At 45.0% G+C, this 26,941-nt stretch overlaps 1 protein-coding gene across 1 annotated transcript in view; it reads right to left on the bottom strand.

The window, feature by feature from the left end:
• Window positions 1–26,941, bottom strand: part of NOL10 (nucleolar protein 10) — a 163,150-nt gene that overhangs the window by 4,428 nt on the left and 131,781 nt on the right. Inside the window, exon 20 of the mRNA XM_063915418.1 lies at window positions 4,538–4,640. Within this exon, the coding sequence (XP_063771488.1) occupies window positions 4,538–4,640 (103 nt within the window). The remainder of the gene's footprint in view (window positions 1–4,537; window positions 4,641–26,941) is intronic.

The following is a 26,941-nucleotide window of genomic DNA, read 5'->3' as shown; positions in this document are numbered from 1 at the left end:
TGACTACAGATCTTTTCTGGCTCTTTGCCTCTGACTGGTTGGCCACCCCTGCCATAGATGGTTAAGTTTGAAAAAAAATGGTAAAATCTGATTGGCAGATACTCTTAAGCTGGGTACAAACCTGAGTGACCTACCGGTCGACCAACTGTTCCAGTAACCTATACACACTTACCAATTAGGCGGCCTGTATGTCTTACAAGACATCACAACTGGGTAGGCATTTAAATGTGCCCATCCAGTTGTGATGTCATTGTAGGTGGATCATGCATGATATATCGGCATCGGCCGTGCTGCAGGGCCGGCACGATGTGTCTGTGAATGATGTCGCTCACAGACATAGCAGCTGTACACAGGAGCCGACGCACTAACGATATAGTCATCATCAGCTGAACGAACAATATATCACAGAGTGTTTCAGCATTACAGTATTCAATAGTCCTCTATGTAGCTGCTTTCAGAAATATCATCCCTTTATATACAGGGACTAATTATTTTCAGTCTGTTGTCTCCTATGCGGGACCCAAGACCAGAGTTCTATTTCTGGAATATAGCAGGTTTCCCAATTGAGTTTCTGAAATCACCCACCTTAGCGACAGACTGATCATATAATGGAATAAATCTGCAGGTAGGTTTTCTGCCAGATTTTTCCTCCTTTAGTCTTTAGCAATAGAATATATGACATAAATGACAAGATATATGAGAAGTATGTTACTTGGGTAACATGACAACTGTTGGGAGATGGCTGGCTCTCACCCAGATCATCACGGGCAACGCTGCCCAAAAAAAAGTTCTGCATGATCAAATTCCCTGCAATGCTAAATATACGACGGGCAATGCTTCGTCAGTGCAATGTGTCAGTGGATGAGAGATGGGAGGATGAATGGACGTGCTCCTAAACCTTACACCGCTCCGAGAGGCAGGGCCGGACATCGCTTACATAATCAGAGAACAAGCCTTGTTACATAGTGTCGCATACTGGTTAACCAAGCATGGGAAATCATGTAATGCTGTACTAGTGTACTATATGAGTGTGTGCAGACTATCATACAAGCTAGTACACAAATCTGCAAAAAGGGGTGACCTTTTCCTGAGTGCTCCAAAACACAGCATTACAGTATAGACATTAAATGTCTATGGAGTTGTGCTCATAAGTTTACATACCCTAGCAGAATTTGTGATTTTCTGGCCATTTGTCAGAGAATATGAATGATATCTCACAAACTTTTCTTTCGCTCATGGTTAGTGGTTGGGTGAAGCCATTTATTGTCAAATAAATGTGTTTACTCTTTTTAAATCATAATGACAACAGAAACTACCCAAATGACCCTGATCAAAGGTTTACATACCCTGGAGATTTTGGCCTGATAACATGCACACAAGTTGACACAAACGGGTTTGAATGGCTACTAAAGGTAACCATCCTCACCTGTGATCTGTTTGCTTGTAATCAGTGTGTGTGTATAAAAGGTCAGTGAGTTTCTGGACTCCTGAAAGACCCTTGCATCTTTCATCCAGTGCTGCACTGACGTGTCTAGATTCTGAGTCATGGGGAAAGCAAAAGAATTGTCAAAGGATCTGCGGGAAAAGGTAATTGAACTGTATAAAACAGGAAAGGGATATACAAAGATATCCAAGCAATTGAGAATGCCAATCAGCAGTGTTCAAACTCTAATTAAGAAGTGGAAAATGAGGGATTCTGTGGAAACCAAATCACGTTCAGGTAGACCAACAAAAATTTCAGCCACCACTGCCACAAAAATTGTTCGGGATGCAAAGAAAAGTCCACAAATAACTTCAGCTGAAATACAGGACTCTCTGGAAAAAAAAGTGGTGTGGTTGTTTGAAGATGCACAATAAGGATGCATTTGAAGAAAAATGGGCTGCATGGTCGAGTCGCCAGAAGAAAGCCATTACTATGCAAATGACACAAAGCATCCCGCTTACAATACTCCAAACAGCACAGAGACAAGCCTCAAAACTTCTGGAACAAAGTCATTTGGAGTGATGAAACCAAAATTGAACTTTTTGGCCACAACCATAAACGTTACATTTGGAGAGGAGTCAACAAGGCCCATGATGAAAGGTACACCAATGGGATCAGTACTAAATGCCGCCGGTCGGAATCCCGAAACACGGAGGTGGATCGCTGATGTTTTGGGGATGTGTGAGCTACAAAGGCACTGGAAACTTGGTCAAAATTGATGGCAAGATGAATGCAGCATGTTACCAGAAAATACCAGAGGAAAATTTGCACTCATCAGCCCGGAAGCTGCGCATGGGACGCACTTGGACGTTCCAACATGACAATGATCCAAAACACATGGCCAAGTCGACTTGTCATTGGCTACAGCAGAATAAAGTGAAGGTTCTGGAGTGGCCATCTCAGTCTCCTGACCGCAATATCATTGAGCCACTCTGGGGAGATCGTAAACGTGCAGTTCATGCAAGACAGCCCAAGAATTTACAGGAACTGGAGGCTTTTTGCCAAGAAGAAATGGCAGCTGAGAAAATAAAGAGCCTCATCCACAACAACTACAAAAGACTTCAAGCTGTCATTGATGTTAAAGGGGGCAATACACTGTATTAACTGGGGTATGTAAACTTTTGATCAGGGTCATTTGGGTAGTTTCTGTTGTCATTATGATTTAAAAAGAGTAAACACAGCTGTTTGACAATAAATAGCTTCACCCAACCACTAACCATGAGTGGAAGAAAAGTTTGTGAGTTATCATTCATATTCTCTGACAAATGGCCAGAAAATCACAAATTCTGCTAGGGTATGTAAACTTATGAGCACAACTGTATCTATATAAAATTAACTAAGCTATGTCCAGTCATCAGCATGCACATTGGGAGCTGGGAGGTGCACAACTCCACCCAGTGCTGGGAGAGACTACCTTTAGAAGACGACCAGGAACATGAGATAAGTTTAGCAGCTGGTTCAGATGAGGGGACCCAGCATAAGCCAGGTCCATTCACTAAATACATAAATACCTTGCTGTCCGGCGCAAACTATACACAGAATAGTTCCTAACTCACTAAAAAATAAAAAAATAAAAAAACACGAAGTTTTCTTTATCAGGGACAGATCACTGGATTTCAAGAGTAGGTATCTCTCACAGAGACTCCATAATCTATCTTTTCCCCAAGCAGTGTGAGAGACTAATTGAGAGACTCTCTTCTTTCATCCAGCCCCAGGAACCCTTTCCGGCTTTAAGCCAAAAGCTAAAGCAAAAGCCAAAAGCTCTCAGCAGAACCAACACAACATTCCTGGTGCTTTAAAACACATAGGTTAGAAACGTGGGGCAAATATACCTGCCTTTCACCACTATTCCAGTGGTCACCCCCTGCCCCCCCCCCCCTCTGTTTTGACCTAGGGGCAGAACACTTGTTGCCCCTAAACAGAAGATACGAGACAATACATCCGCATTGGCTAGTTGTGCCCCGAGTCTATGTTCTACAGTACACTTAAACTCTTGCAAGGATAAAAACTGCCTTGTAACTGTCATTCTGCCCTTTGTTTACAGACATCCATTTTAATGGAGTATGATCCGTCACTAGTTTAAACAGTTTGCCCAAATGTTAATACCTAAATGGGTCTAATGCCCACTTAATGGCCAAAGCCTCTTTTTCAACAATAGCGTACCTCTCTTCATGTTCATTCAGTTTTCTACTCAAATAAATAATAGGGTGCTCCTCTCAATCTCTATTTTGGGACAACACTGCACCTACCCCTACCTCTGAGGCGTCTGTGAAGAACCACAAATTCTTTAGAAAAGTCCAGTGTTATCAACAGCGGATGTGTACATAACGCCACTTTTAATGCCTGAAATGCTTTTCTGCCTCAGAGTTCTATTTCACCATATTTGATTGTTCACCTTTGGTAAGGTCTGATGAAGGAACTGCAGTGGTGGCAAACCGTCTGTAATACCCGGTGATCCCCAAAAAGGCTCTCACCTGTTTTCATTTACCATGTGGGGCCAGTCTTGTATAGCCTCAGTTTTATTCAGTTGAGGCTTAATCAGCCCTCTACCTTTGGTAAACCCCAAGTATTTAACCTCTCGTATTACTAAGCAACATTTCTTTGCGTTGGCTGTCAGTCCTGTCTTTCTGATGGAGTCCAAATTCGGGCAGAAACTACATACTGGACTGAGATTGCTCTAGTGTCTAACCGGCTTTTAGATGTATGGCCCACGTTACGTTATTATATATTAATATATATTGCTCTTTGTCGGGGCTGTCATGCTTTTTCACTTATAAATGTTGATTGTTTAGATTATTTCCTCATCTATTTACTTGTTTTCCAATTGCTCATTGGGGAACTTTAGGAACCAATTTTCATTTTTCTGTAACAGGATTATACTTTGACTTTTCCCATAGAAGATAATTTCTCCTCCTTTATGAGCAGAAATACACAGCAGGATGTGAGGACCAGACTGAGACATCGCACCTTCCCAGAACACGTCATGTCAATATTACTGGTGCCATCAGCATAAATGAGATAGTGGTGCATTGCTCCGATATACCGCTCTCTTACCTTCTTCAACGTGAACGTTAACTGTTTGCTGCCCACTGCCGTGTCAGACACATTGAGCGTGCCGAGTTTCTCCTCAACTTTCAATCGGTCTTCAAGTGTTTTCCTTAAGAAAGGAAACAAAAACGTAAAGACAGTGTATAACTTGCTGTATTCACTCAACATGGACACGTGTGTGTATATATGTGTGTATATATATATATATATATATATATATATATATATATACCCCCTGACGAAAAGTCTGCACAGCCTTGAAACGTTGACCTATGGAGCAATAAATAAGACCGATGGAGTGCCGCCTCGTCTGTAATTTCGGACATGGACACATGTATTAATTCCAGGAGGGCACCCCGGAAGTTGCACTAATGAACCCAGAGTGCCAATCTACACAGATATATTATATACATATATATACACACACATATATATATATATATATATATATATACACACACACACACACACACACACACACACATATACATATATCTATATATACATACATATATATACATACATATATAAAACATATAATCTGACAATCTGATTTGGCCGCTCATTTGAATAGTGCTTGTCGGCTCCATTACGACAAATGCATGTCGGAATGGATCCGACTTTAATTGAATATACCCCTAAATCTCTGCTGCCTCACATGGCAACAAGGTGACATGTTACTAGTGAGACCTTGCAGCCATTTCATCAACCCCTACGTATGGCAAAATGTACCTCTCTGCAGAGCCCACATGGACTAACTGCTCTCAGAAGACCTACTTCAAGCAACCAGTAAGGCAGATGTATTAAGCATGGAGAAATAATAAAGAAGTGATAAGTGCAAGGTGATACTGCACCAATCAGCTCCAATATGTAAATTGACAGTTAGGAGCTGATTGGCTGGTGTGTTATCACCTTCCACTTATCACTGCTTTATCACTTCTCCAGGCTTAATACATCTGCCCCAGTCTGCCAGTCTTCTCCAGGCTTAATACATCTGCCCCAGTCTGCCAGTCTTCTCCAGGCTTAATGCATCTGCCCCAGTCTGCCAGTCTTCTCCAGGCTTAATACATCTGCCCCATTCTGCCCGTCTTCTCCAGGCTTAATACATCTGCCCCAGTCTGCCTACGGCCCTCTTACTCCCTACATAGCTGGCCTGAAAGCAGTCCAAGTAAAAGACTGAAATACATCTCCTCTTGTAGAGGAGAACTGAGAGACGGCTGCTTGGCCTTGTGTACCCTCTGAATCATAAATGCACGGATACAGCACAAGACTATTCATAGGACACTGTCATAGGGCATCCACCACACCATTAATGTCTCCATAACATGGAATCAAATCCTACTGACCTATGGTATACAAATTTCATTTTGTTGGATTGTATCTACAAGTGTTCCGGGCCTGCTCCAAGATTGTGACTTTGGACAGGTAATAATAACTTTATGGGACAGGTAATAATAAACGGATTACCTTGGTTTCCCCAGGATTAAAAGGTGTCTCAAAATGTGCCTATTGGGGATTATTGCTTCTTTAAACCTTAAATCCATTTGTTCTTTGCTTTTTATTATTTATGCAAATAAGGACACAGTACAACACTGGAAATCCTTGGATCCAATATTAGGGATCAATGGATATCCTTCGATACAGTACATAAATAGGAGCAGAGGCTGTCCAGGCAACTCCAACAAAGGTGTAGACTCCATGGCGAAATCCAACGCCAGGTTTTCTGGTTCGCAAACACTGGTCAGTCCCATGGATTTGTCCACGTGGTAATATTACAGGGTTTTCAGTTCATATATATGTGACTACAGTTCATTTGCTGTCCCAGTGAGGAATGAGCAGGTGATGTGGGATGTATTGAGTGTGTGGGATAATGCATTATGTTTATGTGTTTGGTTATATCAGTTGTTTTGTAAATAAAATGCATTTAATACACTTTAAACATAAAATAAGAATACAATTATTTAGTTTACTGTGTGCAACTGTTTACCTATCTATGTGCAAAGGCTAGTAAAGGATAAAACGAACAAACAGGTCATGAAGTAAGTTCATAACGGGTTAAACCTCAAACACAAAAATTGCAAGTCGAGAAGATAAAAATAAATAAAATCCAAAATAATCCTGAATGCATCTGGTGAGTGTTGTGCTAAACATAGCCCCCATTTAGTGAAGCAATGAACACGCAACATAATACGACCACAGCACAGCATAATGACTCTGCACGTCACTCATTAAGTTTGTTCAGAATTTTAATTTTGATTCTTTGGAAGGGAGACTGTTTTCATGGAACGATTGTCCGGCGATTAGACAAATGTCCTAGATCAGAATAAAGTCTTATGTAATGTTTTAGCTATTCCACTAATGAGGCACCGTCATTACCCGGCACAGCAAACGAGAAGCAGCCTGTGACAAATAAGCCTGCAATTAGACACCAGGCTGACATAGTATGGGAAAACAGAGCATTAAATCACAGACAAGAGAACGCTACAGTCATTGCAGGGAAGGTACTATAGAATCATTGCTATTGTATCCTGTAACCAAACATAAGTGCTCTATTGACTATTACACCACATAAAGGACAGCTTGCAATATATTATACTCCATCATATAATACAACTGTGCTGGCTACCTACTGCTGTACTCCTGCATAAATACAAAAAAAACAAAACAACTACTAGTAACATAAAAACAACAATAACGATGTAAAGCTGTATAGCCCGGTACATGCATAACTTTAGCTATTACAAAGTTATATCTTTCTTGACCTCTCATGGTACTGGATCAGATCTTTCTGTGCTTTTCAGCCAAGTCTTTACAGTTAGACTGGTACTTCCTTTGGATGGAACAAGTTCCATCACATCTATTGGATAAAGCAGCAGGGAGTGAGCGAAAGCCTAAAACAGCTGTACACAAATAACACAACTTGTATTTTGCTAGATAATCCACAGTACATGACAAATATTTTGGACTAGCCCACATGACCACCAGGGACTCTGTAATACACCTGGCACAGACCGTTCCTCAGCTGAACTTCCATGTTCCAACATACCAGCTTGCAGACCAGAACCACATTATACATCACTGCCTTTTGGCACCCATGGTTATCTGCCCATTTCTCAGAACACTCAAGGGCATCAGCCTCTTCTTACATTTGGGAAGGCAGCTATTGGGTTTTACTGGTTTACAAACCGCACTGGCATTTGTTTTCCTGCAGACTGATCCCTATGTCCAAATCTACTCAATAAGGTGAATCTGGAATTATGAATACAAGAAGCAAGTTGATTATTTTTTTATTTTATTAGTATTTTATTACTGATGAAGAACCATCTGGTAAGCCCTGCATCTCTTTAATGAGCAGCAGTCTAGTGGAAGTGAGGTAAATCTGGTCCGATCTCTGTATGCAGCCTATGCACTATAATATATTCCCTCCCCGAAGAGTGACACAAGATGAACACAAGTACACATGACATGGTCATAAATACTACATAAAGCAAGGGGATTCGGCATGAAATACCGACGGTCGGATGCCGGCAGTCACATGACCTGCCACAGCACCCAGACACTGAGGATCCAGACACTGGACAGGGGTATTTTACCCCTCTCCTGTCCCCTACCCTAACCCTTGTGGGGGGCGGCTAGGACTAATCAAGGAGGGGGGGGGGGGCTAGGACTAACCCTTGGGGTGTGGCAGCTACGGCTACCCCCCCCCCCCCAAATACCTAACACTAAACCCCCCTCTTCTAGTGCCTAACCCTCCCCCCGGGCACTAACCCGATACTCACCTTCGGCATTACGGCGGTCTGTGTTCTGATTTATTACGTTCCAGTGAAAATGAACAAAAGATGTGACATATCAGGTGTCAAGCCTTATGTACAGTGAAAACACGTCATCCCTATAACTGGAGGTAGTAGCAAATTACATTTTTCAAATAAATTTCAGGGAGTACATAAAAGTAAATCATGAATGATAGTATTTACCATTTTCCTTGGTTTGTTTCTCCAGGTTGCTAGTAACTTTGCATTGCCACAGCAACCACAGGCAAATGGCACAAGATGTTGTGCACAGAGAGGCTTTGGAACGCTGCTCTTTGTTTGGTCTGCTCTATGTGCTGTAAAAATCCTTCCCCGTACTCTCTGCCGTCACATTACACACCGGCAGGTGTGAGCCAGTGTCAGTGTAACAGGCAGTCATACTGTACAACCTCTATAGAGATTTTTGTAAAGGAGCTAAGTATTTGTAGGACAGCTTACAGAGATTCCTAACTAACTTGTGCTTAAAGAGGTACTTAATTTACCATTAAAAGAAAAAAACCTATGTTAGACTGCTACTTCAAGCAATAGAAAAATAAAACAGAAACGCTTCCTTATCTACCTGGCGTGTCCCCTAATTCTTTTAATGGTGCAGCACAAACTATTATAACCACAGGTTTCTTAAAGATCACCCCCATTTACCAGCCATTACTGTACACAACTCTCACTTGCAGTCTACTCACACCTCTATGGTGTGCAATCTAAAACAAGCAAGCAGGACATGTTAGCCTTTAAGGTTCCGATGAAACCTCCCACCTAACTGAAATGTCCAGTTAGTACTTTAATTAGTATATAACTTCACCCTAATTCTTATTTCCATTTGTGGTAGGAACTGACCTTTAAAATGAGACTATGTTTAAAACATAAAAAATGAATAAACTAGGATCTGATTTTTCGAGACAAGGTTTCTGCTTACTAAGAATTATTATTATATTGTGGGGACGACACTACATATCTGACTTCCTCTCCCATTTCTGCTGTTTCAAGACAATTGGTTTGATCTGGATTTTCTGCCACTTTGCCCAGAGCTCAGATTTTCCTGGTAAATCCCTGTATAAACCTCTCCTGTGTGCGCTGCTTAAGCCTCCGGACTATGGCAGGAGATCAGTCACTCCCAGTCTGGAGATCTCCTTCTTTGAAAGCTGTGGTGAGAAAGTGGCTGGCGACCAGTTATTCTTCACTGTGATTGCTTGTGACATAAAGTTGGTAACCGCTAAAAACTTGGAAGGACGGTGCTGTCTAGACACCACACCGAGGAAATGCCGATGTAGTAAAGGACATTTACAATGTGTGTATGCTCGACAAGAGTTGTAGGTTTTAGAAGGTGTTCGACAAACATAATACTGTCCAAAATAATACAAAAATCACAAAAGAAATCTAGGAGCCAACTCTGTCCTCAAGAGCACAATTTTGCTGGCCAAGGTAACATACGGTCTGTCCGTTCAAGATGTACAAAACCCCAGACTGATGCACGAGACACAACAACATTACCTGTACAGATCCAGGCTGGCAACGTACATGTTCTCGATCAAATCAGCCATAAAACGGTCACCTTCTGTATTGGGTGGGGGGGTGGGATCAGTATTAAATACCTACAATCAAAATCCCGACAACAATTGACCGATGGTCAAAATCCAGACAAGGTCATAATACCGACAAGGTCAAAATTCCGACATTTAAAATGTCGACAGGTCAAAAAATCACCAGACGTTTTTCATTGTTTTTTTTGTGTGTATGTCGAAGTGTCTCGCGTCCCCTCGCATGGCTCACTGCGCTCGCCATGCTTCGGGCATGGTGCCTCGTTGCGCTCGGTACACTATTATATTCCCCATCCAGGTCCACTGGGATGGTAGAGTATGAAGAAGTCGGTTCCAATGAAAAAACTCATGTCGACTTCTTGACCTGTCGACATTTTAAATGTCGGTATTTTGACCTTGTCAGTATTTTAAATGTCGGTATTTTGACCTTGTCTGTATTTTAAATGTCGGTATTTTGACCTTGTCTGTATATTAAATATCGGTATTTTGACCATCGGTCAATGGTTGTCGGGATTTTGATTGTAGGTAAATTGACTGCATCCCATATTGGGCTGATCCAATGACTTACGCATTATTATTAGTAGCTGATGTATGCGGTCCTGTTTGCTGGAGATCCTGCAATGATAACTGTGCTTAGGTCCACCTCCCCCACGGAACACAAAATGCTTACGTTACAAGGTGCAGTGTTCCTACTGTATAGAACTATAAATACAGAACATGTATTAAAGGAACTGACATTTCTGGAGGTCTAATGCTCCGTTCTGTATTCATTTAGTAGGCTATACATAGTACATGGCTATATCCCACAGAATATATAACATGTTACAAAATTGCAACAAAAAGTTTAATCTTTAGTTGTGTGTAATGCTGGGCAAACAGGGTCACATAATATGCCTGTCAGACAGATGTTATCGGACAGCCTGACACCCATCAGATATCACTGCTATACACAGAGATCTCTCACATGTATGACCACATGATATCGGAGTTCCTCCCCTGGGGTGGAGACATTTCCCCATTCCTCCGCTGTGGTGGAACAGGGGTAATATGAGTCTGTTGGCCGTGGCACTTAATACACTGGCCAGAGCAGCCGACTTGACACTTCAAAATATTGCATCGGATGAATATGCTGGAGGATCCGGCATGTCCAACCGTTCGATATTTTTGTATAGATTCTGCAAATACCCTGTAAAATTACCTGGGCAATCTGACTATATCGGGCGGATCAGCCAAATAATTGTATATAGTATGCCCAGCATAAGCAAAAAGTATACGTTAGCAAGCTGGGGGCACTGCCAGAGACCACATGACCTACAATTAAATGCATTAATAGTGAAATGTTTTCTCCAAATTTTACGTTATTTCAAAAAGTTTCTCATTAGTCCACAGCAATATGTCCTAACACCCTTCTGGTTAATCCAAGTACTGCTTTGTACGCTGTGTTTTGTGATGAGACTGCAGACAGGTTTCTTGCTGACAACCTATTTTTGTGTAAGCAGCACAGTGCTGTGGACCCTACATTGTTAAAGGTCCTTTCCAGTGATATGTAGGTGACTGATCTTTTGTCTAGAACTGTATATCAAATGGGATGGATTATGTAATTGAATTACACATAAAGTAACTGGAGCTCTTATGCTTAGCTAATAAGTCCCCAGTGCCCATTCGCTCCTTTGCAGAAAGGCTGCCATGTAAGGAGGAAAGAGCATTTCTAACACAGGCACAGCTTATGACTGGGCAGCTTGGTAGGCATACTATGCAGTAATGTGCTGTGTGCGTTTGCCGAGTACTACTTAGGGGCGGGGCAACGATATTGCGCTGTGATGTCGCTTTACCATCTGTATCATGCACTGCCCTAAAGGTGTGGGAAAAGATTCTGGTTTGGGTAAACTCCTTAATGACAAAAGTCCTGGACGTTGGACCCTTGATGTTATTGATACTTGGGTGTTAAGTGAATAAAGGGGGGGGAATAAAAAAAAAAATCTACCTGCTTCATTCTTGGGTTAAAAAAAAAATAAAAAGTAGAAAAAAAAAAATAACCTAGACAGGATACTAATCTATTGCCTTTGCAAGCAAACCTTTAACCCTACCATTTACTGAGAGCCAAGATCCAAATATTCCAGGATCTAAGTCCAAACAGAACAAAACCCAAGTTCTAACAGTAAACTTTAAAGACTACAGCGCTAACATACCGCTATTCATAACTAAATGGTAACAAAAAAATAATAATTGTACAGATCAAAGGTTAAAAAAATAAGATTTTACTTACCGGTAAATCTATTTCTCGTAGTCCGTAGAGGATGCTGGGACTCCGCAAGGACCATGGGGAATAGACGGGCTCCGCAGGAGATAGGGCACTTTAAAGAAAGCTTTTGACTCTGGGTGTGCACTGGCTCCTCCCTCTATGCCCCTCCTCCAGACCACAGTTAGGGAAACTGTGCCCAGAGGAGATGGACAGTACGAGGAAGGATTTTTGTAAATCTAAGGGCGAAATTCATACCAGCCACACCAATCACACCGTATAACTTGTGATAAACTTACCCAGTTAACAGTATGAACAACAACATAGCCACTGTTCCACCGAAAAACTATAACATAACCCTTATGTAAGCAATAACTATATACAAGTCTTGCAGAAGAAGTCTGCACTTGGGACGGGCGCCCAGCATCCTCTACGGACTACGAGAAATAGATTTACCGGTAAGTAAAATCTTATTTTCTCTAACGTCCTTGAGGATGCTGGGACTCCGTAAGGACGATGGGGATTATACCAAAGCTCCCAAATGGGCGGGAAAGTGCGGATGACTCTGCAGCACCAATTGAGCAAACAGGAGGTCCTCCTCAGCCAGGGTATCAAACTTATAGAACTTTGCAAAGGTTTTTGTCCCCGACCAAGTAGTTGCTCGGCACAAGTGTAATGCCGAGACCCCTCAGGCAGCCGCCCAAGAAGAGCCCACTTTCCTAGTGGAGTGGGCCTTAACCGATTTCGGTAACGGCAATCCTGCCGTAGAATGCGCCTGCTGAATCGTGTTACAGATCCAGCGAGCAATAGTCTGCTTTGAAGCAGGAGCGCCAACCTTGGCCGCATACAGAATGAACAAAGCTTCAGTCTTCCTGATTCTAGCCGTTCTGGTCACATAAATCTTCAAAGCCCTGACTACATCCAGGGACTCGGAATCCTCCAAGTCCCGTGTAGCCACAGGCACGACAATAGGTTGGTTCACATGAAAAGATGAGACCACTTTTGGCAGAAAGTGAGTGCGAGTCCTCAACTCTGCCCTATCCACGTGAAAAACCAAGTATGGGCTTTTATGTGATAAAGCCGCCAATTCGGAAACGCGTCTTGCCGAAGCTTACGCCAACAACATGACCACTTTCCACGTGAGGTATTTCAACTCCACAGTTTTGAGTGGTTCAAACCAATGTGACTTGAGGAAACGTAACACCACGTTAAGATCCCAAGGCGCCACCGGAGGCACAAAGGGAGGCTGAATATGCAGCACTACCGTCACAAAGGTCTGTACTTCAGGAATAGAGGCCAATTCTCTTTGAAAGAAAATGGATAAGGCCGAAATCTGGACCTTTATGGACCCTAATTTTAGGCCCAAAGTCACTCCTGTTTGAAGGAAGTGAAGTAGACGGCCCAAATGGAACTCCTCCGTAGGAGCAGCTCTGGCCTCACACCAAGAAACATATTTCCGCCATATACGGTGATAATGTTTTAACGTCACGTCTTTCCTAGCCTTGATCAGGGTAGGAATGACTTCCTCCGGAATCCCTTTTTCCGCTAGGATCCGGCGTTCAACCGCCATGCCGTCAAACGCAGCCGCGGTAAGTCTTGGAGCAGACAGGGCCCCTGCTGCAGCAGGTCCTGCCTTAGAGGAAGAGGCCACGGATCCCCTGCGAGCAACTCTTGCAGCTCCGGATACCAAGTCCTCCGTGGCCAATCCGGAACAATGAGTATTGTTCTGACCCTGCTTCTTCGTATTATTCTCAACACCTTGGGTATGAGAGGAAGAGGAGGAAACACATAGACCGATCTGAACACCCAAGGTGTCACCAGAGCGTCTACCGCTACCGCCTGAGGGTCCCTTGACCTGGCGCAATACTGCTTTAGCTTTTTGTTGAGACGGGATGCCATCATGTCGATTTGAGGCAGTCCCCAACGATCCGTGATCTGTGCGAAGACTTCTTGATGAAGTCCCCACTCTCCCGGATGCAGGTCGTGCCTGCTGAGGAAGTCCGCCTCCCAGTTGTCCACCCCCGGGATGAACCCCGCTGACAGCGCGCTTACATGGCCTTCCGCCCAGCGTAGAATCCTGGTCGCTTCTGCCATGGCCATTCTGCTCCTTGTTCCGCCTTGGCGGTTTATATGAGCCACTGCCGTGACATTGTCTGACTGAATCAGAACCGTTTTTCTCCGAAGCAATTCCTCCGCTTGACGCAGGGCGTTGTATATGGCCCTCAACTCCAGGACGTTGATGTGGAGACAAGACTCTAGGCATGACCAGAGACCTTGGAAATTTCTTCCCAGTGTCACTGCTCCCCAGCCTCGGAGGCTTGCGTCCGTGGTCACCAGGACCCAGTCCTGAATGCCGAATCAGCGACCTTCTAGTAGGTGAGTACTGTTCAGCCACCACAGGAGAGATACCCTGGACCTGGGAGACAGGGTGATCCTTTGATGCATTTGTAAATGGGACCCGGACCACTTGTCCAAGAGGTCCCATTGAAAAGTCCTCGCATGGAACCTGCCGAAAGGGATGGCCTCGTAGGAAGCCACCATCTTCCCCAGGACCCGCGTGCAATGATGCACTGAAACCTTTTTTTGGTTTTAATAGGTTCCTGACCATGGCTATGAGTTCCTGAACCTTTTCGATCAGAAGAAAAACCTTTTTCTGGTCTGTGTCTAGAATCAGCCCCAAAAAGGTCAGACGCGTTGTAGGGACTAGCTGGGACTTCGGTATATTGAGAATCCAGCCGTGTATCTGCAACGTCTTCATGGACAGAGACACGCTGTCCAGCAACCTCTCCCGAGATCTCGCCTTTATGAGGAGATCGTCCAAGTATGGGATAATTGTGACCCCCTGCCTGCGCAGGAGCACCATCATTTCCGCCATTACCTTGGTGAAAATTCTCGAAGCCGTGGAAAGCCCAAACGGCAACGTCTGAAATTGGTAGTGACAGTCCTGCACTGCAAATCTCAGGAACGCCTGATGCGGGGGGAATATCGGAACATGAAGGTAAGCATCCTTTATGTCCAGGGACACCATCCAATCCCCCCCCCTCCAGGCTGGCGATGACCGCCCTGAGTGATTCCATTTTGAACTTAAACCTATTCAAGTACAGGTTCAGAGATTTCAGGTTTAAAATGGGTCTGACTGAACCGTCCGGTTTCGGGACCACAAACAGGGTTGAGTAATATCCCTCTCCTTGCTGGAGATGAGGAACCGTGACAATCACCTGTTGAATAAACAATTTTTGGATTGCTGCCAACACTAGCTCCCTCTCTGACGGGGAAGCCGGCAGAGCCGATTTGAAAAATCGTCGAGGAGGCAAGTCTTCGAATTCCAGCCTGTATCCCTGAGAAACAATCTCTAAGGCCCAGGGATCCACCTGCGAGTGAACCCAGACTTGGCTGAAAAATCGAAGACGAGCCCCTACCAGATCTGTCTTCCCTCGGAAAGCCCCAGCGTCATGCGGTGGACTTTGCAGACGCAGGGGAGGACTTCTGCTCTTGGGAACTAGCTGTGTGCAGCTTTTTTCCCCTGCCTTTCCCTCTGGCAACAAAGGATGATCCACGTACCTTCTTGTTTTTATTGGAACGAAAGGACTGCATTTGATAATGAGGTGCCTTTTTTGTATGCTGCGGGGGGACATAAGGTAAGAAATTCGACTTACCAGCCGTAACCGTAGAGACAAGATCCGAGAGGCCGTCTCCAAACAACTCCACCCCTTTGTAAGGCAAGGACTCCATATGCCGCTTTGAATCGGCATCTCCCGTCCACTGTCGGGTCCACAAGAGCCGCCTAGCAGAAATAGACATAGCATTTATTCTGGAGCTTAATAAACAAATGTCTCTCTGAGCATCCCTCATATACAAGGCAGCATCTCTGATATGCTCTATGGTCATTTGAATGACGTCCCTATCTAAGGTGTCAATTTCCGTAGATAAGGAATCTGCCCATGCCACAACCGCACTACAAACCCAGGCCGACGCCATAGCATGTCGAGCAATAGTACCGGAATGATTGTAAATGTGCTTTAAGGTAATTTCCTGCCTGCGATCAGCAGGTTCCTTGAGGGAAGCAGTATCCTGAGAAGGCAGTGCCACCTTTTTGGACAAACGTGTCAGCGCCTTGTCAACTTTTGGCGAAGATTCCCAGCGTATCCTATCAGTTTGTGGAAAAGGATACGCCATGAGAATCCTTTTGGGAACTTGTGGTCTCCTATCCGGAGATTCCCAAGCCTTTTCGCACAAGTCACTTAATTCAAATGAGGATGGAAAAGTGACTTCAGGCTTTTTTCCCTTTATACATGTGTACCCTCGTGTCAGGGACAGGGGGTTCCTCAGTAATATGCAAAACCTCTTTAATGGCAATAATCATGTACCGTATACCCTTAGCCACCTTTGGCTGTAATTTTGCATCTTCATAGTCGACACTAGAGTCAGTATCTGTGTCGGTACCTGTGTCATCGATCTGGGATATGGTGCGCTTCTGAGACCCCGAAGGACCTGGCGCCCCAGGGACAGGCATGGACTGGCTACCTGACTGATCCCTAGCTTCTGCCTTGTCTAATCTTTTATGCAATAGATTGACATTTGCATTCAAGACATTCAGCATATCCACCCATTCCAGTGTCGGCGTTGCCGACGGCGACCTGACATTCAAGCACTCCCCCTCCACATTAAGCGAGCCTTCCTCGTCAAACATGTCGACACACGCGTACCGACACACTTCACACACACGCACACAGGGAACCCCTTTCCTGAAGACAGTATCCCTGTCAAGGCCCTTTGGAGAGACAGAGAGAGAGTATGCCAGCACCCCCCCCAGCGCAATAACCCTGGAGACCAACACAAAATGTTTTTCCCCAGCAGCGCTGTATAATATGTAAACCGCCAATTATGTGCCCCACCTCTCTTTTAAGCACCCTTTCACCGTGTGTAAGCAGGGGAGAGTCCGGGGAGCTTCCTCTCAGCAGTGCTGTGGAGAAAAATAGCGCTGGTGAGTGCTGAGGGAGAAGCCCCGCCCCCTCGGCGGCGGGCTTCTGTCCCGCTCAAACTTAGTAAAATATGGCGGGGGCTCTTTTATATACATGTACAGAGCCCACCTGTACATGTATATAGTCTTTTTACCATGCAGAGGTTTATATTGCTGCCCACGGCGCCCCCCCTTGCGCCCTGCACCCTTACAGTGACCGGAGTATGTGAGGTGTATGGGAGCAATGACGCACAGCTGCAGTGCTGTGCGTTACCTCAGTGAAGCTGAAGGCTTCTGCCGCCTGACGACTTCTGTCTTCTGTACTTCTAGCTCTGTGAGGAGAATGGCGGCGCGGCTCCGGGGGGTGGATGCCCAGTAAGAACCTGCGTTCACCCCCTCTGGAGCTAATGGTGTCCAGTAGCCGAGGAAGCAGAGCCTATCTTTGACAAGAAGGTCTGCTCCTCTCTCCTCAGTCCCTCGATAAAGGGAGCCTATTGCCAGCAGTGCTCCCTGTGAAAAAGTAGTAAAAGGTAGAAAAAAAAATCCAAACAAAAATGCTTCTAGGCAGAGAACTCTGGAGAGCTCTCTGCAGTGCACCCATCTTGCTCTGGGCACATTGTAAAACTGAGGTCTGGAGGAGGGGCATAGAGGGAGGAGCCAGTGCACACCCAGAGTCAAAAGCTTTCTTAAAGTGCCCTATCTCCTGCGGAGCCCGTCTATTTCCCATGGTCCTTACGGAGTCCCAGCATCCTCAAGGACGTTAGAGAAAAATAAATAGTATTTTAATTACCTACCGGTAAATCCTTTTCTCGCAGTCAGTAGAGGATGCTGGGGTCCACATTAGTACCATGGGGTATAGACGGGTCCACTAGGAGCCACTGGCACTTTAAGACTTTGATAGTGTGGGCTGGCTCCTCCCTCTATGCCCCTCCTACCAGACTCAGTCTAGAAACTGTGCCCGAGGAGACGGACAACTTCGAGAGAAGGAATTTACACAGATAGTGGCGAGATTCATACCAGCTCACACATACAAGGCAAACAAGCTAACTAGCTTGAAAAGTCAGCAACAGCTGAATAACATTACTGAACCAAGTAATAACGCAGTACTTAACTAAGAACAAAGCAGTACTGAATTAAGTAACCACTGCAGGATAACGAAGCGCTGGCCTTTACCAGTAGGTAATTAAAATCCTATTTTCTCTTACGTCCTAGAGGATGCTGGGGTCCACATTAGTACCATGGGGATGTACCAAAGCTTCCAGAACGGGAGGGAGAGCGCGGAGGCTCCTGCAGAACTGATTGACCAAACTTAAGGTCTTCAGAGGCCAAAGTATCGAACCTGTAGAATTTTGCAAACGTGTTCGACCCAGACCAAGTAGCCACTCGGAAAAGCTGTAAAGCCGAGACACCCCGGGCAGCCGGCCAAGAAGTACCCACCTTACGATTAGAGTGGGCCATTAACAGATTTTGGACACGGCAGTCCTGCCGTAGAATACGCATGCTGGATAGTGAACCTGATCCAGCGAGAGATCGTCTGCTTAGAAGCAGGACACCCAAGTTTCTTGGGATCATACAGGACAAACAGAGTCCGATTTTCTGTGACGAGCAGTCCTCTTCACATAGATTTTCAGAGCACTTACAACATCCAAGGGCTTTGACGGAATTGAGGAGTCAGTAGCAACTGGCATCACAATAGGATGGTTGATATGAAAAGCTGACACAACCTTTGGAAGGAACTGCTGATGTGTCCGGAGCTCAGCTCTATCTTCATGGAAGTTTAAATAGGGGCTTTTACAAGACAAAGCCCCCAACTCAGACACATGACGAGCCGAAACAAAGGCCACAAAGTGACAGCCTTCCACGTGAGAAACTTGACCTCAACCTCCTGTAGAGGCTTGAACCATTTAGATTAGAGGAACTATAAGACCACGTTAAGATCCCAGGGTGCCGTAGGTGGCACAAAGGGAGGCAGGATGTGCAGAACCCCTTTCAAAAAAGTCTGAACCTCAGGGAGGGAAGCCAGCTGTTTCTGGAAGAAAATGGATAAGGCTGAAATCAGGACCTTTACGGATCCCAACCTCAGGCCCATATCCACACCTGTTTGCAGGAAGAGGAGAAACCGTCCCAGTTGAAACTCCACCGTAGGAAACTTCTTGGATTCACATCAAGATACATACTTTTTCCAAATGCGATGGTAATGTTTAGACGTTACTCCTTTCCTAGCCTGTATCAGGGTAGGAATAACCTTGTTCAGAATGCCTTTCCGGGCAAATATCTGGCATTCAACCTCCATGCCGTCAAACGTAGCATCGGTAAGTCTTGATAAGCGAACGGCCCCTGTTGTAACAGGTCTTCCCGAAGAGGAAGAGGCCTCGGATCTTCCAGCAGTAGCCCCAGAAGATCTGCGTACCAAGCCCTTCTTGGCCAGTCTGGAGCAATGAGTATTGCCTGAACTCTTGTTCTCCTTATGAGCTTTAGAATCATTGGAATGAGTGGAAGTGGAGGAAGCATGTACACCGACTGGAACACCCACGGAGACACCAGAGCGTCCACCGCCACTGCTTGCGGGTCTCTCGACCTCCAAATCCATGCATCCAAAGCTTCCCCAAATAGAGCCTGACCTGTGTAGGGTAGGTTCTCCACACTTCTCCTGGATTCCGCGTCTGCCGACCATTGGCGTAGCCAGAGTCCCCATGCGAGCTGAGACAGACATGGAAGATAGCCGTGCATTCAGCGTACCCAGGTCCTTCATGGATTCCACCATGAACCCCGCAGAATCCTGTATGTCACTTCTATCCATTGTATCTAAATCTTCTAGTAACGTGCCTGACCACTTAACTATAGCTTTTGAGATCCATGCATAGGCAATAGTAGGCCTTAATGCCACCCCTGAAGCAGTGTATATGGATTTGAGCGTAGAGTCAATCTTACGATCAGCTGGTTCTTTTAACGCGGTAGATCCAGGGACAGGTAAAACCACCTTTTTTGGCAGTCTGGAGACAGATGTGTCAACTATGGGTGGGTTTTCCCATCTTTATCTATCCTCCTCAGGGAAGGGAAAAGCAACCAGAACCCTCTTGGGGATCTGGATTTTTCCCCCCGGGGTTTCCCAGAATTTTTCAAATAGTGGACCCGTCTATACCCCATGGTACTAATGTGGACCCCAGCATCCTCTAGGACGTAAGAGGAAAATAAAAAATCTACCTGCTTCATTCTTGGGTTAAAAAAAGAAAAGAAAAAAAAATAACCTATACAGGATACTACTAATCTATTGCCCTTGCAACCATACCTTTAACCCTACCATTTACTGAGAGCCAAGATCCAAATTTTCCAGGATCTAAGCCCAAACAGAACAAGACCCAAGTTCTAACAGTAAACCTTAAAGGCTACAGCTCTAACATACCGCTATTCATAACTAAATGGTTACAAAAAAATTATAACTGTACAGATCAAAGATGGAAGAAAAAGAAAAAAAAAGAAGAAAAAAAAAGAAAAAAATATATATATTTTGCCTTGCAACACTATCTTTCATCTAGTTATGGGATTACTGCTCGCTAGCCGATAGGTACAGGGAAAAGGAATGTCCAACATAATGGACCTTTGCCCAGGGTGCACCAACTTCTTACAGTTTATCTGTTCTGTACCTTCTAGGGAGCTATTGCTATTAGCACAGCCTTTAATGAACACAGAGCTCGTGTAATCATTCACAGCCAATGAACTGACATAGCTGGCTGTTACACTTCAGTATGCTACAGACAGTACATGGCCTGTTTACGCTCTCACTAATACTTAAGTAAGAGTATTCGCAGCTACCAGAATATGCCCAGCATCAAAAGGAGATTTAGGAATACAAAAGAAGATTTTAATACACATTTAAATGTATTTTCATAAATTTAAAGAGTACTGGTCTAGGTAGACATCATATATTGGGGTATAATGGTGGAACCAGGAATGTGGGAACTGTAACTCCTCCACCGTTCACACTGAGCCTTCAAGCACTCTAGTTCTGTTTAAGCAGGCCCCAAATGTCAGGAGATAAAAACAAACAAGGAACAGGAACAGAACATCCGCCTTCTAGATCAAACAAACACATAGAGAACAGTAACATAGTGCTCAGTGTACCTCAATGGACTCAAAGAAAAAGGATTTAACTTACAGTAAGTCTAAAAATCGGCTTTTTCATCCTATTGGAGGACACTTGAGTCACTGTGAATGTCATAAAGCAGAATCTAAGGTTGGATACGTTCAGCGGAAACTGTGCACAGCACCTTCCTTACAAAACTGGCATCCAGAGATACAAACTCTGGAAACCTTTAGAATTTTGTAAATGTACATCAGACAATGAGGTGTAGCCCTTAACAGCTGGCCAGCTGGGGCCCAATGCAATACTGCCAAGAGGCGCATATTGATCTGGTAGAATGTGCCTTGAGATTTTCAGGAACAGGCTGCCCAGTCCCTCTGTAAGCCCGAAGATGCACCTAGTACCATGGACTGAATAAAGGCTGGCCAACCCATTTTCTGACTATCATACAGAACTAAGATATCCTACAGTTAGTCTTGCAGACATCATTTGTACCCTGAACATAAGTCCTCAAAGCCTGACCAAATACAACAAATGAAAACAGACTAAGATGGCCTAAAGTTGCAATCGCTATATTGACTAAACTGAGAGACCACTGAAAAGTAGGCCTGGTCCAGAGGACAACCTGGAGCTCATAGAAAGTATAAAAGGAGACTTACAAAACATATAACTCCCCAAGCAGTAGATTGCCAAAATAAAAACATGGAAGTGAGGAACTCCATGTCTCAAGTGGATCCAAAGAAGGATGCTGTTAGACATTCAACACCAGGCAGAGACTCAGCCATATTGAGAAAGTCGTTGTACCACTCCCTATGTGGCCAGTTTGTTGCTTCACTTTTTAATTCCTCTTGTACCCTTGCAAGCATTGTCAATGCAGGTCAGTAACGTAAATGAGACTAAAGTCCAATAGTGCCAACGTGGTATAGAGCAGAAACGCCCTCAGAACCCAAGTCCTGGCACAAAAACTGGGCATTGCAGTTCAGCTCAGGTCCATGTCTGGTTGAGCCCACCTTTCCACCAGCTGAAGACAGAGTGCTGGGTGAAGGGTCTATTCCAAGGATTAAGACCCACCTGTCTGTTGAAAAAAAAACATGTGATTCCTTGTTGCCCCCTGTGCTTTAGGCATGCCACTGTCATGGTATTGTCTGACTTTGTTTATCCTTCCTTTCCTCTCAAGAGATGCCCTTAGCTCTTGTACACAGATTAAAATTCTTGGTTCCAAAGAAGCTGCAAATGAGCCTGAAGCGTGACCTCTCCCCAACCCCGTAGTTGGATGTCAGTTGTCTGCACCATCTAATCCCATATGAAGAAGAGCTGTCTCAACGGAGGTTCTTTACCGTCAAACCTTATCCCATCTGTTGATTAGAAAGAAAACGAATGCTGCCTGACAACAAATAAGGTCCCACCCTGCAGGGCACTTCAACTAGAGTCCCTGCAGGTATGGAGTATAGACATCGCCAATGTCTCCCAATACAATGACAAAGTATACAACTGTAACAGACACTAAGGGGCATTGGAGGATAGCTCGAGCTTTAACATCCGGAGTTACTCAAGTTTAAGCCCAATTCCTCCAACTGTAAGTACACAGCTAATGCATGTTTACCCACAGATTCTACTCGCAGCAGATTTCTGCACCTCAGGAGGGTGTGAACAGAAATCCTTGGTAGATGGAGTCTGCAGGCTCACCATGGGCTGCAACTGAATAGCACCTGGCACTGCTACAAGCCAGCAGTAAGCCACGCGGCTAAATGAATATGCCCCATACTGTTTAGTTACTGCATCTGTTGTTCGTGTCAACTAAGACTTGAAACGACAGAGATAAATGCAGTGGATGAACATACGTAAAATATTTATTTATTTTTAATTTTTTTTATAAAGTATGACTCAAAGCTAATAATTCCTAAGAGGAAAAAAAAAAACTCAAATAGCTGACGTCCTCTCATCATATTAAGTTTTGGTTATTTGTCAGTAAAAAGGGTTTTTGTTTTCATCCGTCTGCCCTCTGCACTGCTCTTTTGTCAGTGTCCGCTCTGGCCATCATCTTCTTTTCCTCTCTTAATCATTTATGAACTGCTTTTTATCATAAAGAATTCCCGTTTGCCCACTCTCACTATGAGAATGGATTTCAGCTGCAACACACATACACATCCGCTCTCCTGCCGGCCGGTTCCAGATCACTCAGACATTATTCATTACAAGTGAAAGGACAGTGAGCACAGTCTGTCCGCTTCTTCGGCAGCCTAATAAGAGCTGAGCTCAGCTAATAAGTACCATAATCATACAATGAAAGAACATTTTAGATTGTGTTATTTTTAAACTATGTGGTCTTCCTACTTCAAGTCTTCAATACGCTCAAGATGTATAACGATGACGAAGTTTAGGGGGCAAAACGCTTAAACAGATTTAGCGCCGCCGCCTCCTCCTCTCCACATTTAGAAAGCAAAGACTGGAGGTTTCAACATTATCTAAATGGTCTGCAGTCTTCTGCGATTGACCTGAGAAGCTGAAATTTAACCATTGACGTTGTAAGGGTTAATGACCGGCAATATTACAGTATTGTGATGCTATATCTGCAGCACACACTCATTTGTTTCCCATCTGTCCTTTTTTGATAATTATGGTGTGGACCGTACTTTAATGAGCGACCTGGTGCTTAGCAAAAAACATAAATTGAATTTTCCAAGAACAGATTTTTTTTTTCCCTTTTAGCATTTCGCTAGTTAGACTCTACAACCGAGTAACAAAATAGCAATAAAAAAAAAATTCAAGGTCGAGATGTTCCGACATTGGCAAAACAAACGGAAGGACAATGAGTCAGAAAAAGCAGCCGTCATATTATGATAATGCATAACTTGAGGTCTTAAGATTTTAAACACTACAAAATTGTTTAGATTGAACCATTTTAATATACAACTAGTGTTTGCTCGTGGCTTCGTTCGCGTGGATGTTTGTTATTGCTTAGCGAAATTTAATTTTACAAAGACAGTAGTGATGCATATTTTATATAGTACATATTGATCACAAAATTGCTTTGTAAACAATAATTTACAGTTTTTCTTTCAGGGATTAACAAAAAAAGATGCTTGTGGCTACTAACTCGTGAACAAGCCACGTAGAGCTGCCCATGGGAGAAGCAGCTGGTCCTGAGATCTACGCTTGCAGCCCTGAGCGTTTGCTTCGGTGACTTGTTGATCACCATACCGAAGCAGATGCTCACAGGAAACTGCAGTTGCTGGAATTGAAAAGGAGAATTGTTCCGTTACATAACTTGGGTGAAGTCAAGTTCCGCAGAAGCATGATCAAAACACCAACTTTCAGTGCACAGTCTGTCAAGCTTCTGGTCTGTCCTTTATTGCTTCTCTCCCTAATGTCACAGAGATCATATACATACCTCAGTTTCTTTCAAGGTCACTACACAATAGTGAAAACGGGATCCGGTAAGGATCCCGGCTGTCGGGATCCCGGTAGTCAGAATACACACACCAGAATCCGATACTATTCAGAATACCAACAACGGCATCTCAAATTGGGTAACCATCCCGGCTCCGGAATCCCGACAGCCGAGAACCCGAACGAAGGTGGGGGAGGTGCCGTGGGTGGAGGAGGGGCTGGTGCGGAGGTGCCGTGGGTGGAGGAGGGGCTGGTGCGTGAGTGCTGCGGGTGGGGGTCCAGAGCCACTGCGGGTGCAGGGGTGCAGCAGGTGGGGGAGGGATGGGTGCGGTGGGTGGGGGTGGGTGCTGCGGGTGGGGGAGGGGCGGGTAATGCTTCTCCTGCTTCTCCTCCTGGAAGCAGCTAAGCTGCTGTCCTCCCTTTGGCAGTGACTCTCCCGGAGACTCGCACAGCAGCCAAGCAGTCAGTCACTATTGTTAGCACTGGTTTCCGAACGCGCCACATTACAAGAAATAAGATGCTCTCAATAAACTACAGCACCCAGCAGGCCTTAGGGCAGGAACGTTTTGGTGCTAAGGGCTGCTGGGAGGTGTAGTTTATTTAGTGTGTCTACTTCCCTGTAATGCGGCGCGTTGGGACACCGGCGCTAACAATAGTGACTGGCTGGCAGAACTGACTGACTCGCTGAATCAATGTAAAAGGTGAGAGTGCTGTGCAGTGTCAGTGACACTGCACTGCACAGCACTGTCACCTTTTACATTGCTTCAGCGTCCAGACATTACCCTCCGCGATATCAACCACTCTATCCGTTACATTAGCCATCTCGGGGCTTCCAGGCCATTAGCCCAGGTGCTGTGTTGCGGAGTCATGGCCTCTGGGGATCTGGGCGCGGCTGTGGCAGGGAGGCACTTCTGTGACATCACGCGCAGAGGAGGCTCCGAGAGTCTGCAGATCAGTGAGGGCTATGAAAGCCTTCCGCTGCGCTGCTTTCCTGTTTTCATACACATCTATGCCGGTGGCCGTAGCAGCTTTTGTTCCACCTGCGCTGCGGCTAGGTAGTGGGGACTGTTTATGCCGGAGGGGGCAGGCGGACTGGCAGCAGGATATAGGATGCTGCAGTAAAAGGATTTTTTTCCCCCTATCTACAGCGCAGAGACTTGCTGCAAATGCAGTGGCATACCCTCCAACTGTACCTTTTTGGCAGGTGCAGTACCTTTTTTTTTCTGGTCTGATTTTTGGCTCTCCAAACTTCCATTGAAAGTATAGGAAAAGGGGTGTGGTTACGCCACTGTACCCGTGACCACGCACCCCTTTCAAATTTGTACCGATTTTTATGTGTAAATTGTTGTAGGGTATGTTGCTGCAGATGCAGTGGGCCTATTTTGGGGTGTGGACCTGGAGCTGCAGCTCCATCAGCCCCATTATTAATCCTGCTCTGGGAACACACAGCAGAGCCACCCATTGGATGTAACCGGTGTGGGAGGGCGTTTCTCGGCCAATCAGATGTGGACTGGGTGTGATAGACCTGCTGTTAACCCAATGAGAGCTCCTAGCCACGCCCAGCGTTATACACACAGGCACAGAGTCACAGATCTGGGCTATTATATTGGAGATGGATAACCTGAAGGACTTTAATACTGTGCATAATATAAACATTTTATTTAATCATTTATTTTTTAATTCTGTTTACGGCTTGTACCCAAATAGTCGGGAAAGTGTAGACAGACCCTGCTAACTGTATGCAGAGCACACGGATAATACGACAGGCATCGATCAGGCAGTGACCAAAAGTTCTCGTCAGCAACATACGGAAGCTGCTAGTGGGAGGATAGTTTACTGTTAACACATTGGGTGGCACGGGTGGTCTTCAGGTTGCCGAATGTCGGGATCCGGCGAACAGTATACCGGCGCCGGAATCCCGATAGTTTTTCTCCCTCGTGGGGGTCCACGACCCCCCTTGAGGGAGAATAAATAGCGTGGAGCGCATAGCGCGCCACCGTGCCCGCAGCGTGGCGAGCGCAGCAAGCCCGCAAGGGGCTTATTTGCGCTCGTCACACTGTCGGTATGCCGGCGGTCAGCCTTCCGGCGCCGGTATGCTGGTCGCCGGGAGCCCGGCCGCCGGCATACCATACCACACCCGGGTGGCATAGTAGTTAGCATACTGCCTTCATAATTGGGTGGCACAGTGGTTAGCATACTTCCCTCATACTTGTGTGGCACAGTGGCTAGCATACTGGCCTCATACTTGGGTGGCACAGTGGTTAGCATACTTGCCTCATGGGTTCCACTGTAACCATGGCATTATCTGTGTGGCACACAGTATGTCTGTATCCCCCATGTTTGTTTGGCTTTCCTATGTGTGCTCTGGATTTCTCCCCCCTCAAATAACATTCTAG

Source organism: Pseudophryne corroboree, chromosome 4 (genome assembly GCF_028390025.1).
Source record: "Pseudophryne corroboree isolate aPseCor3 chromosome 4, aPseCor3.hap2, whole genome shotgun sequence".
NCBI lineage: Eukaryota > Metazoa > Chordata > Amphibia > Anura > Myobatrachidae > Pseudophryne > Pseudophryne corroboree.
The sequence above is the reverse complement of the archived record's forward strand: the minus strand, read 5'-3'. Positions and strand labels throughout refer to the sequence as shown.